Consider the following 19,498-nt stretch of genomic DNA (forward strand, 5'->3'; position numbering starts at 1 on the left):
GAAAAATGACCTTTTCCTGCATCACTTTGATTTCCTGCTACTCTTGCATTCTCCGTGGCTGTTTTTTTCTGCGAGTGGCAATTTACTGAGGCGTGCAGGTTAAATGGTTTTTCATCAAGGCACCCTGGGATCTACATCAGCAAACCCAGTTTTCCTCAGAGCTACCAGACTTACTGTGTGTGAAGGAGGGATGGCGGAGGGCCGTGATAGTGGTACTCACCGCATAATGGGCTTAATGATGCTCTGAAAGCTTTGAAGAATCGTATGCAGCCTATATAAAGTCACAGTATGAACGCGTGAACACCTTATAGAATGACCACTCTGACTTGCCCCGGCTAATCACTTGCCAATATCATCTTTTGCTAGTTTCTACAATTCTATTCTCTTGGCATCTGTGGCAGGTGCAGCTCTTTACAAGAATAATGTTGGTACAAAAGATTCACTACAGGTAACTTATACTGAAAACATATGGCCAGTAAGGCATGGATGGTTTGTTTGCTCTTATTGTATGGAGAAGTCTCTTGGGTGTCTCTAACCAATGCTCCAGTGGAGCACGACATAGGCTGCACATCTATCCTGGAGCCAACAAATATACAGTGCAGCTGTTTCATGTACTATGGAAATCTATAAGCTATGACACATTACATCGATATCAAGTTACATTTACCACAAGCTGCTTTGTTTGATTTTGCGTGTGTGGCATCTTTACATAAAATAATGGGCTAGTACGCTTGTTTCTGGAAGTGTTTAATATGACTACATGTTGCCAGTGTTGTTTGCCAAGCACTTAATACCGTGTGTAGCTTGTGGGTGTCATCTTAATTCAGCTTCTATACAGATGATACACATTTGTGCAAATGTAAGCAGACTATTTAACCTGAAATAAAGCTTGCCTGTTTTCCCTTGAGCTATTAAGCTAAACTCATACATTACAGCAGTTGTAGCTGCCTACAGTGTTTGTAGTTATAATTATATGTAAATTTATAATCATACTGCTTTGCTACAATCACATCTGTCTTATAATATTTCACTGAGATTGCAGTTCATACTAATATGTGTTTATGTCCTTCATATAAAATAAACTAATGTTAATATTGAGTCATATCAGTGACTAATCTCGTCCTCATGCAAAAAAATCTCAAGAGCATCACATGTTATATTATCATTATTGCCATTTCTACTCTGGTTTATTCATGTCTACTTCCTCCAGCACAGGCGATTTCATTTTCGCTTTCTTCCTGACATGTCAGCACCTCTGACTTTTTTTAATCACTGCATTCCTTTGTTCCTCTCTTTGTCTGGTCTCTGTAACTCTTTCTTTGATCCACAGCTTTCCGGTCAATGGTCAGCATGGGCAATAATTGATCTGTGTGCAGAGACAGTGGCCACTGCAGAGGGGTAATTCTGTATGTGGCAGCGCCTGCCTCCCTCAAGGAAGAGTAGATTAACAGCTGACACCATCTATCTGGCACAGTGGCCGGAAAAAAAGACAAATAGATCAAGGATCAGAAAGAACTAGAAACTGATGGTGAAGGAGAAAAAGAGGAAAAAGGAAAAGGACAAAACATTTGAAAGGGAGAGCAGATGAAGAGGAGGTTGGACTAAATGCGAAGACAAATCTGTGTAATTTTCTCTGAAATGTTTCTACAGGCTTGTCAGGTGTGACTGTGGAGTACTTCCTGGACAGCCACTGTAATTGGATAGCTTGTACAATATGCGTGCAAACACAGTCTACGCCCCTGTCACAATTATTTTCATAAACAAATGTTTTTGTTATTAGAGGTGGTTCCTAGAATGGATAGCTTTTGTGTTTTAGTTACCTTGGCTAAGGTCTGTGAGTTAGCGAGACTCTCTGACAGCCGAGGGTAGGTGTAGGAGCTGTATGGGTGGGCCTGTGGAGGGTTCTTGAAAGCCCCACTGGCCGCATAGGGGACATTTGGCTCCTGCAGCCCAGAGCCTGACCGAGATCGCTGCCTGATAGCTGGTGTGGGGCTGGTCTGGGTCACATATGAACTCTTGGGCCGCTTTTCGTATTCGTCCCGCAGGCCGCCGTAGCTCCACTCACTGTCTGGGTAGTTGATCTGCTCGCTGTGTAGTGAGGCACGAGATGGTGTGCCTACGGATGTGTCCCGATAGTCCTGGCTGGATGAGCCGCCCACTGACGCCCGGTAGTAGCCACTGGAGCCCACTCCACTCCCTACCGTAGAGGCCACCTCATCAGCTGAGCGCCCTTTGCTCTCTAGGTAGGTGTGATAGTCTGGGGGAAGCTTGCCATAGTCTGATTTTTGAGGCATGGCATCTGGGTAGAAGGGGCTGCGTATGGGGTGTGAGTGGCCGTTCTGCTTGGTGAATCGATAGTGCCTCCCAACTGCCCAGTCCCCATCTATGGAGAATCCTGGCTTGCTGGGATCCAGAGAAAAGTCCCTGCTGGAGGTGTCCAGGTCACAGGAGTAGCGGGAGTAATAGTGGTGAAATCCATTCTCCTCTGGAGCAGCGGGATGACCACTGCCCAAGGGTTTGGAGCTGCTTCCAGCCTGATGAGGGCCCGGTGGGCTCTCTTTACGAAGGGAGTTGGAACGAGTTACCGAGATGTTGTCAAACTCCTCCAGCAGGCCGTTGATGGAGGCATCTTTGGGTGGCCGGTTCCCTCGAACAATGGTCTACGAGAAGAACAAACACATTTACACTTAACATACATGACAGTCTCATGTCGAGACTTGATGGAAATTTCCCTGATACTTGGGTTGCAGTACATTCAATTTCAGTTTAATCATTCCTGGTTGAAAACTGAATGAGATGAATTAAAATTCCTGTTGAATCAGCTTCAATTAACTGCCATCACAAACATTTTCAAGCAGGAATTTCAATTCATGCATATCAGGGCTTTGGAACAAGTATGAAATTAATCATCACTTGCAGTAAATGAACGTCGGTATTAGTCCTCTGAAAGAACGGCAGGCATCGGTCTACACAAACACTAGTTGTTGTGAGATGAAAGAAAATGCATGGAGATAAATGACGGCATACCTCAGATGCTAAAAGGAAACCAGTGGTGGATTGAGCAAGCTAATTCCTGCCCCATTTCCCTCGCAACAGATTAGCTTCATTTTCAGTGGGCTGATCAGGATACATTAATAGTCGTGAAGTTTGGTTTAGTGCTCGCGAGGCGCACGAGCACACCGACGTGCTCTTACACACACACACAGGAGTGAAACACACACATTCTCACATCTGCTTCAAAGCGAAGGCAGCTTAAACATCAGGGATGCTGCTTATCCCCTCCCACCTTGTGTTAAGCCCTTTATATGGCTGTGTCGTGAGTCACAGGGAGCTGCTGCTACAGTAGTACTTCTTTAAACTACAGTCTGTGAGCGTGCTTGCTGCGTGTTGTGTGTAGTGTGGACCACCTCCAAATTATGCGCATGATGGCAAAAGCCAGACACACACCTTTTATATGCCGGCCTCCCCGCCACTTGAACATATCACGAAACAGTGAGTTAGAACAATGGAAACATGTTGCGTGACCACTGAGTGCTGAAAGGAGGCTGAGCTGCAGGGATTATTAGAATTTCAAACTCTTGCATAATGTATTGGAGAGCTATTGGAGATGATCAAACAAATCTACATCTGACAGCATGTCAGTGGCGTTTTACTAGTATGTGCCCATCATAGTTTAGTCATTTATGGTGTTCAGGGTTTCAGTTTTCCCATGACCAACAGATGTTCTTCTCACTGGGGTAGAATTGACTGTATGGTATTTGGTATGCAATGTTAACTTACCATTCAGAGCTAAAAATCGTATATCTTTAAATTTGCAAAGGATTACAGCAGCCAACCTGACAACACGGTTTGCATTCCACCTCTGTAAGTGTTTGTCGAACCCTTTTAAACCCAACAGTGTCACGTCAGCAAGTTCTCAGACCCTTTGACAGCGCTCACGCCTTGCTGTCTGTCACATAACTGTCATACTTGTCCCTGCTCTGGTTTGTCCATGTCACATGTGCTGAGGCTGTTAGAAAACCCCGGATAATCGTCAGCTCGCAGCAGCATTGTGCAGACGCAGGGATACGTCCAGACTGCTTCTCTTAGCTACCTGCAAACACCCTCTGTATAGTTACGTCATTCTTCTACACGACTACTACAAAATACTATTATCTCTCCTGTTCCAGCCTTCACACTGGTGATCTTAACCGGGACTCTGCTAATAACTGCTGAGGTATTTTAAACAGGAGTTCAACGCACTGCAACTTAAGAAAACACATGCGAATAGAAACAAAGAAAACACCTCGACAGGAAATACTCACGACAAATATTCTCAACACTTGCAAATACCTGCACAAACGACAATGGAAACGTTTCTAGGAGACCCCAAGAAATTATGAAAAGGCTCAGAATAAATGGTACTAATGCTGTGAACCTACCAGTGAATTGTATATGTCGTCAGATTAATTGAATTTACAAGCTAATATAAAGCAAAACGCTTATATGGAATCATGCAATCAGGATCTTAAAACAAAGAACAAATACAGCCCAACAACACTTCCAACACTAGTGACGATTAGCAAATGTCAGCAACTGCAAGTTACAAAACGTTTCCGGTGCCCTGAAACATTTGTGGTGTTGCAGGTATTTGCAGCACATGTAGCGTCAATATGATAAAGATATTTTCTTACTTTGCGTGGGTTTTGTCTTGTAGTGCATTGAGCTCTCTCAGCCACCATAGTTTTATCTAGCAAATAGATACCTACTATGCCTCTTAAAGTCTTAAATCTTCAGATGCTTCATGTCTTACTGAGGGTGGTCCTCTCACACGGTCTCTCCTTCCTATTTTGGTACACTTCCCCTCTCTCCCTTTAACACTCCAGTTGTTCTCCTCTGTTAGAAAGCTATAGGCTGTTTGGTGCCGTGAACTGGAACCCAAGGTGAAATGGCCTATAAAAGCAGTGAGTAAAATCCAGCTGAAGGGCTGAGGCTCCAGGACGGATGGTCTTTTAAAGAGGTCGGTGAATGGAAATCAATCACGCTCTGGACAGATGTTGCAGTTCACAGAGCAGGTCTGGGTTCACGTTAAAAAAAATAATAAAATCTGCAAGACATACTCATGAGTAACACCACACGTGTCGGCTTTTCACATTAGTAAGGTGCGTTTTTCTTTTTAAAAAGAAACCAATAAAACTGCTGCTTCATCATCACTGCAGCCATTACTCTCATCAGGATTTTCCCCACACCTCACCTAAACTGTGCTATGAATTTGTGAATGGTTTGTGCGCAACCTAAAATGAGGCCGAGTCACATCGCGTTATGCTCCGCGGATGTTGGTGATTCAGAACTAATTCAATTGGCATACAACAGTAGGGAGTGTCAGTTATCTCATAAAACATCATCATCTCCATTTGGTTCCTAATCAATAAGACTGTGTCAAGGAGCGTGACAGGTACAGGGGATAGAGAGAGTCAGGGAGAGCAAGGCGGAGGGTGAAGCTGAGGAGGTGACGAGGGTGCAGAGGGGAGAGGGAGACAAGGTTAATTGTGTGCCAAATCACTGTCAAGCGGCCGGCATCAAGCCTGGAAATCTTCCCATTAATTTGAATTAGGGGGCTGATACCGGCATTCTCACCTCACCATCCCCTTCCTCTCCCCCCTTCCCCCTCTGTCCTTACTGCTCTGTGAGCCTTGTGCACGGGTCGCGTTCGGCGGCGTCTGTGACAGCAGCCATATTTCACCAGCGTGCAGCGTTGGCCTGTCCTTTAGTGATAAGCTGTAATAGATCTACTCTCTCAACTCACCACGGCCTGTTCAAGGTAAGCACGGGAGAGGGGAGAGGAAAAGGGAGAAGGAAAGAGAGCAAAGAAATATAAAGCAAAGGAAACCAGAAGAGAAAATTAATAAGAAATGATACAAAAGAACAGGATGACAGGATGTAAGAAAAATGGAAATGAGTACTGGGGCAGTGAGCAAACAGTAAAGTATGGTGGGAAACAGTAAAGCAGAATGAGAACCCAAGAAGCAGCTGTGAAGAAAGAAGAAGAATCCCATAAAAGGGAGGACGGAGAAGGGGCAAGGGAGGGAGTGTCGTAGAAAAGGAGCAGTGAAAAATGAGGCTCATTGGGAGATAAGGGGGGATTAACCTTGCTGGTAATGAAGGGAGGGTGTGATGGGCGGACGGAGGGAGGAAGAGAGGGAGAGATAATTAATGAGCTTGCCCTTCCTGTGACTCCTTGCTAGAACCCTGGTTTGGAGGCTGCGCTTCACTGGCCAGCAGGGTCCCGGGACGACTGAGGGACCGGAGGAAGAGGAAAAGGAAAAGGAGGAGGAGTGTCTCAGTTCCTCAACTGCATGGCTCCTTTGCACGACTGCTACACTTGGGTTTGCTTCTAAAACTGCTGTATAAGGTGAATTTAGTTATTTTTTATGTTGAAAGTTAGTTGTGTTTTAAATGAATAAAAGCCTTGGGTAAGTGTTGAAAAAGTCAAATATGACTCATTTTTAGATCGTCTGCTCTGGTGACTTTCTTCATAATCATACAGACGCGACTGCCACACACATAGGTACAGGAGAAACTGCTTAAAATGATTTGCGCTCATGATTACCCCAGTTGGTGAGTAAGGTCTAAGCCACCCGGTTAGCTCAAAAACACTTCAGCACGACGTCATCAGTGTTGTTACTCCTGTATATGGACTGATAGCCTTTTGCCAAATGAGGAGAAGGCAGTGGACTGCAACTAACAAACATCATCATCACTAATAGTGAACGTGCTGATGTGCACAAATTCCAACAGCACAAGGTGACATCTCCAAAATAACTTTTCCTAGCCCTACCAACAGACCTAACCTACAGCCGTTCACTTTATATTGTGCGTATATTTGGATGTTTGAAGTGACAGATGACATGCTGCACGTTTCAGTCCATTAAAGTTCACAAGCTATCTTTCAGCTTCACAGAACACACGCGCTGCAGAACATCACCTACTCAGCACACCCACACCTGGCTCTCCTGCCAGAACATAACCATCCAAACTGTGTTTTTTTTTCTTTTTTTTTTTTGACGTGGATGTAATTGCTGATATGTAGTAATATAATTAAGTAGAATGAGAGAACGTGTGAATGGAAACATTTTTCATCCTCATCTCTGTGCTCTCTCTCTCTCTCTCTGCCGTGTATATTAAATCTAAGGCACCATCTCCACTCTGTGAAGCTCTGTCACGACTCACACTGCGGAGGGTGAGCATGCATGGGTATTTATACACAGACACGCACACGCACTTCTACTACTACTACTGCTGCTGCTGTTGCTGAAGTGCAGTATCCTTCTGCGTCAGTGACCAATTCGTGAACAGAAGCTTATTCACTGCTGCGTGAGAAAGATAATATCCAAGAGCCCTTGAGACAGCAGATAAAGAGACTGCTCACGACTCTCCTTTGACTGTCTTGAGAAGGACCAAACGACCTACAGCCCTGATTAATGAATGATCAAATTTACTACCACACTTGACACATAAACGGGGTGAAGATATTGTTTGTATAAGATCAAGCATCCATCATTCACAGTATCTTTTTGTACACAAGACAAAGGTTCCTATCTTTAACAACAAAGCACAAATCCTCAATAAACTGGAATTTAAATAGATCATCTCACTCAGTTCAGGTAAATGCTGAGATTAACTTTTTCTTATCCTTCAGCTCCATCTGCTGGATGGAAGTGGTAAAAGCAACAAGGTACTAGAGCACAAAATGCTCCAGCAAAAAACATATTCATTCATTTTCTATAACCACTTGTCCTCTGGAGAATTGCAGGGGGGCTGGATCATTTCCAAGCTGTCATTGGGCGAGAGGCGGGGTACACCCTGGACAGGTCACCAGTCTATCGCAGGGCTAACGCGGAGAGACAGACAACCATTCACACTTACATACAGCTAATTTAGAATCACCAATTAACCTAAAACCAAGTCTTTGGACGGTAAGAAATTGGGTGGGGGGGTACCTGGAAAGAACCCATGCAGACAGGGTGAGAACATGCAAACTCCACACAGAAAGGCCCCAGTCGGCCTGGATTCGAATCCAGAAACTTCTTGTCGTGAGGCATCAGTGCTAACCACCACGGCACTGTGGTCTGCCTATAAAAAACACGTTCTAGCGGTGTTTTTATGTTAAAAAATAAAAATAATCTAGTCTAACTATTTTATTTAGTTAATGTACTATTCAAACACCTCATTGTAGAATACAGTTAAATATACAGTAAATGTGTAAATATCATCAAGGAGCTCCTAAATTTATTCAGGGAATATCTTAAATGTAAATGTATCCTTGAATTGTGTAATTGTATGTGTTAACACTGGCAGAAAAAAATAAATGAATAATTGATTTAAAATGATCGACATTAAATCAGGTTTTAAGTTAAGTCCTACTCTAATTTCTTAATAGCTATTTCAAAGCAGATTATTTAATCAAGAAGTATGTTAACACTTTATTATAGAGTAAATGTTGCTATTTTCCCCAAATTTCCTTGGACATTTAGTGGAGGGAAGTTTTCTATTTGGTACTAAGTAAAATAGTTAAAACAGGAACACATTTTTAATCTTTCTGTTTAGCTAGCTGATCTGTTTTTGTTGATTACCAAGAAAATGTCTCATTACTACCATCCTCACATTACTTTACACTTACAAATATGCAAGAAAAAACTTAGATGGATGAATGAAATTACATTTTCATGTGTTTCCTTAGACAAGAAGTTGTTATGTTACATCAAGGAACCTCAAAATGAGTCAGAAATGAAGCAGGAAGAGTCGCTCTGTGCTCTGCTGCTCTCTGCTGGTCAGACTCTGTATGTCTAGTCTGAACAAGCATATTAATCGCGAACTGTGTCAACCGTGAATTAAAATGATGTGGATGTTAATTTCACTGATAAAGGAACAAAGTACAGTGAGGCTTCTGGTAATAGAATTCCCTGAGGCAAGTATCTTGTATGTCAGCTATTAATTAGAACGACTAACTCTGACCTCAAAACCCAGTCAAATCTGACCTCAGATTGGTATGCAGCCTGACAGGTTAACACACCTGTATTATTTAGTGGAAGATTTTGACACGTTATTAGCAGAACTACAGACGAGGCTGCAGCAAATATGAACAGGATTATTCAAGGAGTGGATTTTGGAGCATTTCCATGATTAATAGGCTATGAGCTGACCTGTTTCCTCAGGCCATCCTGCTGCCTGTTAGTTACAGTGGCTAATAATCATCATCTCATCCTGCTGAGGAGAGCCTGTTGACGGAGGGTTTCATTAAATAAGTAGATAGCATCATGCAATATGTAATAATGAAAGCTGACTAGAACCATCAACTAAGACTGTGGATTATTAATAATATTAAGCGAGTTGTAGTAATGATAGCCAGAAATGGGCAAGTACCAAATTATTTAAACCAGGCAACATAACTGAGGTGATGACTAAAAGGAGCGACTAATACAGCTGATTGACATATGATGATGTCAAACTTCAAACATTTACTGCAAGAAAATACCCTCCACAACTATGGCACTTAGTACCAAATTCATTGTGCTGATAGCTGGCTTGGAGCACATCTCCAACATCTATCAATGTTTGTATTTTGGCCTTAGTTATTTGGAAGTTTGAGATGTGCCACTTTGTTTGAAATCATTTTTAGTTTACAACTCCATATAAGACTTTACTGTTGAAGAGCAACCTCTTCTTGCAACATAACAGGCTTGGAATGTCATCTGAATGCAGATTGAGCAGCAAAGCATTTTTCTTTAAAGTGGAGAATGGTGAAAGCAAGAATAGCATTGAATTATTTGAAGTCATAAGCAAAATAAGATTGGGAACTACTTTATATGTCAGTAGGATAACATATACATTCGTATACAGTACCCTTATCCCACATAGACCTAGGACTGTGATTCCTCAGTCCAAGGTAATGATATGTGCACGTTGTATTTAGCGTACACACATCAGTTAAAGAAAAATGTTATTGTCAAGCTCTGTTGTCCACCAGTGAAATTATACCGCCGACCCCCACAACTCCCCATACGGCGGCTCAGACCAGCGTGACCCAGTGACCTTTGACCTTAAAGGCTCAGCTACAAGCTCCAGGATCCATGACTTACACAGTGTGTAATGCATGGAATCAGGAATGATTTCCAGCAAAATGGATTAGTGGTATAGGCATAATGAAATACAAACATACAGTCAGAGCAAATCCCCTGACCTTAAGCATATTAATGCAGTAAAGCCTGGACACCCTTCGTTATTATCCATCCCTCTAAGCACTGGCAGATTAAGGCGGATTCAGAGACAGCAGAAATGTCTAGAAAATATAATATGAAGAGGACACGGTCGATAAACTGCCTTTGCAAGAGGAACCATTCATTTGATCTAAATGGTTTTCGGTGCGCCTGTCCTTTTCAGAGAGTTCGCGAGTGAGTCTGTCACTGTCTGAGAAACTTTCTGATATAAAAGAGGAGAGGGGAGAGGAGGCAGAGAGCTAGTGGAGGAGGAGGAGGAGATCAATCTGATGTCCCAGTTATCTTCTTGTCAATTTGGAGACAGATAAACAGACAGCTGCCCGCTATAGATTAATTACACACCAGTGCTCATTAATCTGAGCCCTGTCAGCCAGTTATAGGCCCCTACAACACACTGCCGCCCCCTTCCATCCTCCTTCAGTTTCTTCTCGTTAGACTGTTTATCCCCTCATGTCTGTTCAACTCTTGTCACTTTTACCCCTCTATTCCCCACACATGCATGCTTTCAACCTATATTTTTACAATTGGCATCATCAAGATTGCTATTAAAAGACACACTGAAGAGACATTATATCATGAAGGTGAACTTGTTTACAATCATACTTTATCCTGATCAGGCATGACCACCTTCCTAATATTGTGTAGGTCTACCTTGTGCCTTCAAAAACAGTTGTGACTCATCAGAGAATGGACATGGGCCCTCTGAGGGCGAGGGCCTTTGGGTCCTATGGGTGGAGCCTCTGTGGATCATCCCACAGACACTTGATCAGTTTGGGATCTAGTGAATTTGGAGGCCAGGTCAACACCTTGTGCTGTTCTTCATGTTTTTTTGAGTTGTTCCTAAATCGTTTTTGTGTGTGTGCCTGTGTCAGGCTGCATCCGGCTGGGGATGGCTGCTGCCATCAAGGAGTGTCATTGCTATGGGGTGGGGGTTCCTGGTCTGGTCTAGGTGGGTGCTACATGTCTAAGTAACATCCACATGAATGCCAGGTCCAAAAGTTTCCCAGCAGAACACTGAACTGTCACAAGATGGTCAATGTTATTTACTTCTCCTGTCAGTGGTTTTAATGTTGTGGCTGATTGGTGTATGTATGACAGGTGTAGTTTATCTCGTTCCTCCTGCTGATCTCCTCTCATCCTTTCCTCTCTCTTTTTCTATCTCTACCCAGCTGGACTCAGTCAGATTCGACTCCTCATATGAGCTGGGTTCTGCTAAAGGTTTCTTCCTGTTAAAGCCACCGTCACCTTAATGCCTGCTCTGGGGTCTCAGGCTGGGTTTTGTAAAGATTCTTGACACAATTTGTGTTGTTGTAGAAGATATAAAAATTAAATTGAATCCCAGAATTAGATCCCAGATTGATATCGTGAAAGTAACACAATCAGTATTAAGCATCAAAATCAGACCCCAGCTAATAGTTCAGTTTCACTTCTGTCTCTGCAACACAGATCTATTCTGACATGTTATCAGAGTACAGCCAGTTTAAATTCTTCAGTTAACTCATTTTTATAAATATAAATATGATCAGAAAATAAACTTGACTGCTTATTATATTTTGGTTATGTAAGAGCATTTATGAGCAATCAGGTCCGCTTCATCAAAATAGAGTCAGAATAAGAGTAGACTTATCAAATAATAAAAATGATGCCCCTCTAATGCTGATGGACGGATCCAAAAAGGATTTTCATTCAGTAATCTTCCACATTGCAGGATTTCAGCTGTGAGTTGCAGTTTGTTATCTGGCCACACGAGGATACTACAAGTCCAGTCATTAAATAACCTCACATCAAGTGTAAAGCAGCACATGCTGATTGAGAAGCTGCTGCTGATTATTTTTACTACTGAGAAGCAGTAAAAAAATAATCTTATGTGCTTGAGAAGATTAGGATTTTAAAAAGTCACTTCATCAAGAAATTGGGAAGCATTTTTAATCCACTATTAACTTTTAAAGCATACGACACCAGTCGCCTCAAATCATTTTATTACACCCTGCAACAATCCTTCCCTGTTTAAAATTCACAGCCTAAATGTCCTTCCAGAAAACCCACATTCAGACACTGAAGGATGGTTGTTAGCCAGGACATTTTGAGCTGCCCTGGCAGAGTAGAGCGCATGTTGCTGAAAGCCAAAATTCCCCATGCTGACTGTGGCTCTGAGAGGTGATTTGCAGAGTGTGACTGTGAATGGCAGCCGCACGAGAAGACAAAGTGAGAAAGCAGAGGAGGAGGAGGAGGAGGAGGAGGATGAGGAACAGAGTGGAGGAAGGAACGAGAGAGGTCTAAATCAATGCCATCCACTTCAGATCGGTGCCAAGAAAGACAGATGCTCTCTCTATCTGTGTGAGGGTGCATGGCTGACAAGACACACATCAATCAGGAGTTATTTTTCCCTCTAGTCTATTTCTGCTTTGACCAGTTTAATCAATATAAGATGTGATGCATACTAAGTCAAAAGCAAATTAAACTTGAAATGAAATGCATATGGATTGCAACACTTAACTTTCTGTTCTGTTTGTTAAAACGTTGCATGAACATTATTGTGCATGACAATCTACTTGTTGATGCAGCTTCTTTGATATGAGCAAAGAAATACTCCACTCCACTAAACAGTAGACTTGCAGCAAGGGGACAAGAGATGCTAAGAGTTTCTGGGCTTGCTCCACATCTAAGACCTTGTCTGGACCTCATTCACTCTCAGTCTGGACCGTCTACTTCCTTGGAGCTCACCCAGTATCATTTATAGCCGCTGCAATAAAACACCTCCTCAAATTAGCAGCTCTCTTGGAGCTCATGTCAGAACCATAATCACCGGCTTCCCTTTTCAATAAGGACACAGGTTTGTGTGTCGACCCCCGAGGCAAGGACCGGGTGAGCCTGCTTAAACAGAAACACTATCTCTCTGAGATCTATATGTATACAAGCACACAGCAAACCCAGCAAAGCTACAAAAACAGCTGCCATGGAGTGCTTATAGAGCGCAAGCCTGCACTCTCTCAAGAAACATGAGAAAACAACCTGCACTCTGAGCAGCTAGAATAGTTCAGGTTAAAAATGCAACAAGAAGACATGCCCCAATATGTGACATTTTATACAAGTGGTCTCTGTAATGTCAGCAATAAAAAAAAGACTCCTACCATCACTGTTTAGTTTGATATGTTTTCACTAAGTGCCTGGAACTGCTGGCAGTCAACACAGACCTGTTGCACAGACAAATATGCATAGCTAGCATACCAGCATGCAGTCTTGGCTCACCAGAAACAGAAAGAGTTGAACACCCCACCTGTAACTGTTTATGAATCGTCTGCGCCTGGGGTTTAAGCACCACTGCCTCCTCAGTCTTCATCACTACAGCGACCTGTCTCAGTTTCCCTGGCTTCTTCAAACACCTCAATCTGCCCGCTCGCTCCGGCCCAGAGGTCTGCCAATCCTAATAAGTAGCTCTGCCCGGATGCAGCCCAACAGACTGTAAGTCTGACTCTGCACCCAGCAAAGCCAACCACTGAGAGACTTAATGATCAAGTTTCCCCCTCTGTCAACTGCCAATAAGCTGGTGGGGGAAGGTGGGCGGCTGTGCACTGCGATCACTGACCCAGTGACATTTACAGTCATGCCCGATGTCACGTGCGGTTGACTATGCCAGTCAGCCCTTTGTCTTGGTTTTACACACACTGCAATGCCCTTGGATCTTTCTGATTCAGACTAAATGAGCATACTGATAGAATTAAGATTCAGGGTTCTCCCAATAGCTCTCCTGGTCGAGCTGAAGCCCCTATAAATTAAGGCCATAGTTTTCACTGCAGTGGTGCAGCTTCAGTCACAGTCTGCACCTTTTGCTGCATGTCGTTGCCTTTCTGCCACCTAATCATTTCCTGTCTCTCTACACTATCACCTTTCTAATAAAGTTGAATCACTGAACAAATCAAGCAAAACAGAACGCACTCTTAAATAACACATTTACCTTTGAATTCATGGTGCATTTTGTCGCATATTTCCAGTGTTACAGTGTGATGTAAGGCTGAGATATTTTCAGCGCAGCTATAATGGGTTTGACAGCAGGGAGATGTTCAGCTACCTAAAATATCACCAGAGTCCTCTCCACCTACACTACCTACAGTACATGGAGCCCTCAGCTGAAATGCAAGAAGTTTAGGTGTGGACTCTGGAGAGTGTCAGCCGTCATTCTGGGAACCGTTAAAAGCTGAAAAACTGAAGAAGAGGAAGACAAAAACAGGCTGAAGAGAAAAAAAATGTAAAGTACACTTTCATTGCATAATAGATCCTCAAACACACTGTTCATCAGGGATTGATCCGTCCAATTTTTACCTGTTAGTCTTCATTACAGGAAATATTCTTCATATGCGTGGTAGCATTCAGTAGCGAACCAAAGTAGAGATGTAAATGTTACTTCTAATGTAAACCAGTGCAGTTCACACCTGACACGTCACAGACTCATGACAGAGTGGTTCTCTTCCTGCACCTCCAGCAGCAGCAGCAGTCACACTACACAACATCCTCTCTCAAAATGCCACTTTATCAACACAATCCGTCATGCTATTTCCCCTGACCTTCACCACGAATAAGAAAACAGTCACAAGATGTGAGTGTGTCATCTAAATAAAGCCAGCTTTTGTTTACAGTAGGTTTGAACAACACTTAAATAACATGCGGCCTATCCAGGTACCAAGCTGTTTTAGTGCATTTCATGTTTTCAGTACACAAAGGCAACCATGAGTAACCCTGTCTGTAATGATTCTGAGGTCATTTTAAAAGGGGTTTTCCTACAGTTATGAGGCTGAAGCTGAAAGGGCACCGTCTAAACAGAATGAATGTAAAAATCAATGTGAGAGAAACAAAATGAACTAAATGACCTTTCCCAGATCTACTGGTTGTCGTTTATCCCCAGTTGACTTCTTCAGAAAGTTTTGTCTTAAAGCTTTTTTATTTTTTCTAATGTATTATCTGCTCCAACTTTTCCAACATTTTGTCCACAGCTATCGTTATAGCAATAACGTTGCAATGTGACGTGAAAATGCCTATTTATTTATTTAAATATGTAACATTTTCTCGAGGGAGGACACTCTCTCCCCTCCTTTCTGAGAGAGGGCTGAACTTCTAAGCTATTCTAACACACGTGACTATGGCCTGATGTGGCATGTTTGTGGACATCCAGCAACACAGCAGAAAAGAATTCTAGGGAAAACACTGTAAGTATTCATGTTTCCATTTACAGGATTTTAAAAATAGTGCTCTAAAGGGACTTTGAAAAGGGGTGCAGACGTTGACAGAACTGTGTGTATGTGACACAACTCCCTGAAAGTGCTTATACTTGGACAGAAACTGTATGGATGGATGTGTAGTTGGATTGTTAGACCATATAATTAATTTTACTACATGTAGGTGTGTTGTGTCATTTGAATCTAATAGAATCTTTATGTTTATCAAAAGAAAGAAATGACAAATACTTCATTTAGACCAGTTTTCAAAGATAAAGAACTGTATGTAGCTAGTGTTAGTCTCATTTGCTTCAACAGTATATAGAGTGTGTGTCAGTTTTAATATGTGTGTTTGGAAGTTTGGCATCAATATAACGTTCAGTATTTTCTGGTTTTAGTTTGTTTTAGCTTCGGTTTAGTCAGTATAGTGGATTAGAATTCAGAAAATGATTATTTAATTGTGATGATTAGGTTGTACTGTACTGGTCTTCGACAAACAGAGCAATGCAGACACAGACAAAACACTCTCAGGCTTTAAGCGTTAAAACAACTATGAAGCTCCCTCGCTGATTCAGTACTGTCTGCATGCCTTCAAATGTCTCCATTCATCGCTGCCCTCGTGTGATTCATCTGTGAAAAATCTGTGGATCAACTCGAGCCATTAAGCTACGTACCACATTAACATTCCACTCACATGGCGTGAGAGCGACAGCGATATGAGGCCGTACTGTAAGTGTCACACGTGTACATAATTCAGGGCGAAAATTAACTACCTTGGGTGAAAATACAAAGTACTCTAATGTTTTATTTTTAGGAAACAGGCAAGCAGCGCTCTGCCGTGTCTGGCGAAATAATGACAGGAATTCATACCGAGCCAAATCACACACTCAAACGCAGGAATGGAAAATTCATGTTTAAAATGTTGGCTAAACTTTACTTAAGTTGTTTATTTTGCATGTTTTTGAATGCACTGTGTACAAAAATTGTATTGTCAGAGGTTCAATTCCATATATAGACAGATATACATGTGCAACTTATTACATAACTTTCTACACTATGCATTGTTAACAACAGCTGAGCTGCACAGTTGCTGTAGGCACACACCCATGCTCACACACACCCATCATTTTTCATGCAGCTCTGTGAATGTGACATCTATTGGCGCTTTCATGGCAGTAAACCGTTTAGGCTTCCGTAGCCGCCTCACGGCATCTCGCTGTGGGTAGATGAAGCATTGCAACCGTACTGTCAGTGATTGCAACACATGCCACTGAGGAGGCATTAACAGTCACGTCTGCATTCTCTACATCACTGGAGGGAGAAATCGTTCTGGGAAAGGTCCACCTACACCACCTATAGTTCAAGTAACCCACAGCTGAAATGCAAGTTTGGGCCTGGAGTGGCAGTAGTCATACTGGGAAACTAGAAACAAGAGAAGAGGATGACAAAAAGGGCTGAAGAGAAGAAAAAATGTAAAGTACACTTTCATTGCATAATAGCTCCTAGAATACAATGTTCATCAGGGATTGATGTGTCCAATTTTTACCTGTTAGTCTTCATTACAGAAAATATCCTTCAGCACAGATCTTAGTCATATGCGTGGCAGTATTCAGTGGTGAACCAAAGTAGAGATGTACTTTTTATGCAAACCAGTGCAGTTCACACCTGACACGTCACAGGCTCATGACAACGTGGCTCTCCTCCTGCACCTCCAGCAGCAGCAGCAGTCACACTACACAACATCCTCTCTCAAAATGCCACTTTATTCATTTGTACCAACACGATCCGTCATGCTATTTCCGCTGACCGTCACCACGAGTAAGAATAGCCACAAGATGTAAGTGTGTCATCTAAATAAAGCCAGCTTTCATTTACAGTAGGTTTGAACAACACTTAAATAGCGTGCGGCCTATCCAGGTACCAAGCGGTTTTAGTGCGTTTCATTTCTTATGTTAATCTCTACGGATAGATATCCAATACTGGGATTTAAATATATGAAGACACAAAGGCGACCATGAATAATCTTGTCTGCAATGATTCTAAGGTCATTTTAAAAGTAGTTTCCCTACCGTTATAATAACTGATTCTGGGAAAAGTCAGGGGGACCACTCACAGACCAGCCTTCAGTTCTGGGATACTTATACAGGATATCAGGAGATAGATTTACTTTGACAAAGTCTGAGATGTTAAAGCTTTGCCTCTCTGTCACTGGAACAGCTTAATTCTTCATACTCAAACGTTGCACGTCCATTCCTTTTTACACAGCGACCTTAGAAACATTTTCAATTGTTTCTTTTTCATTGTTTTTCTGCTCCTGTGAGAAGCTCTTTTTGACCATTATGAAGTGGGCACTTACTGCTAGTCGCCATTCTAGATCAGTCATATTGAGGAAATTGTGGACTTTAAGGAAGAATGCAAACAACTAAATCGCAGCTTGATGACTTTGTCTTGTACTGCGAATTTTGGCAACAGACAGAAATAATAAAACCCCTCGGATTCAATGCGCAGGGTTTTTGTGTCTAGCGATTTTTATTTGATGACGAATCTCAAAAAATCAATACGATAAATATGGACTTGTCATTCAGATGTTTCATTCTTTTGCTGAACATATTCTAAGTTTTCTGGATCATCTAAAAACCCGATGCAACACTAAGAAGGCGGCCTCCTGTAAGCTAAGGTAGCTCAAGAGTCACGCTTTAAGAAGAATCTGCCCACACTAACATCCTGTGTCAACTTTCCTACACAGGCCAGATTCACATGAAACAAGACATCTAATATTGGCCCACACAAATGCACACAAATACCCACACTAACACGCACAAACGCACGCCATTACGGTAAATTACCCCCGTAGTCCCATGAGGGTCTGCAATTTGAGGGTGTCAAAGTCAAGGTGTAATATGAGCCTGACATTAATAATAGCCAACACACTGGCCCTGCTAGCGCTAATGAATGCAACACATTAACACACACATGACCTCGCATCACACACACACACACATATGCATACGCACACGCTTAAACCCTCAACATCAGAACAAGAAATACAATATAACTGTGAAGACGTTTTGCAGAGAGGTAGTTATAGTGCACTTACCCATGCACCACCACACACTTCAAACTCTCTCAGACTGCAGAAGCTTTAAGAGCACAATGTTTAAAACATGGAAATGCTGTTAGGGCACAGTGTTAGCCTATACTTCTGGATTAGCATGTGTTCTAAGGGCTGGAGGAGGAGGGGGAGAACAGAGATGAGAGTCAACGCTTTGAGCAATACTAATGCTCAGCTGAGATGAGCAGTCTGACAACAAGGCTACAAGCCTTGTGAATAAACGATGAGCACACAAGCCAGGGGGCAGAGGTAGCAGTTATTTCAGCGCGATGACTGAGCCGACCTCTCTAACTGCTTAACACGCACACAGTCACACAAAAATATGAATGCCAATACAAGCGCAGGCAGGCGATTGTATTAGCATTCCTCATGTCCTGACCCTCTGTTTGGCCAGGACAGGACTGGACTTCTGCCAGACAGGAGACCGCTTCATCCATGCCCACCTGGTGTGTGTGCATAAACACACACGCACACACACATACACAGTCGACAGAGCTGGGGGAGTCTGCCATGCAGAGGAAGCCGTATGTCAATCAAGTGTCAGGGCAACCAGGGGAGAAGGATATCAGGCCATGGGTGAGACACTATAAATAACCCAGCCCACCTTGGGAGTCAGGGTCACAAACACACACACATACATATGCACACATACACACACCCACACAGTCATGTTTCCATCACTTCAGAGGACAATGATTTTGCATTTGTTTCCTGGAGACTTAGTCTAAACAAAGGAACAACACTAGATGCCAAATGCTAACCCTGAACCAACATCTTCATCCCATCATTTAATGATTTATGTTATGAGGACTGGATTTATGTACCCAAAAGAAGTCACCGCAACACAAGTACCACAGTGGCAATCTGAAAGTCGAATTGTTTGAGTCACTGATGTTGCAAAATTTGACAACGTTGCTTCC

The 19,498-nt window shown here is 42.6% G+C and overlaps 1 protein-coding gene across 1 annotated transcript in view; it reads right to left on the reverse strand.

The window, feature by feature from the left end:
- Positions 1-19,498, reverse strand: part of pak5 (p21 protein (Cdc42/Rac)-activated kinase 5) — a 69,668-nt gene that overhangs the window by 12,226 nt on the left and 37,944 nt on the right. The window contains exon 3 of the mRNA XM_084559839.1: positions 1,821-2,660. Within this exon, the coding sequence (XP_084415965.1) occupies positions 1,821-2,660 (840 nt within the window). The remainder of the gene's footprint in view (positions 1-1,820; positions 2,661-19,498) is intronic.

This window comes from Chelon labrosus (assembly GCF_963514085.1).
Source record: "Chelon labrosus genome assembly, chromosome: 14".
Lineage (NCBI taxonomy): Eukaryota > Metazoa > Chordata > Actinopteri > Mugiliformes > Mugilidae > Chelon > Chelon labrosus.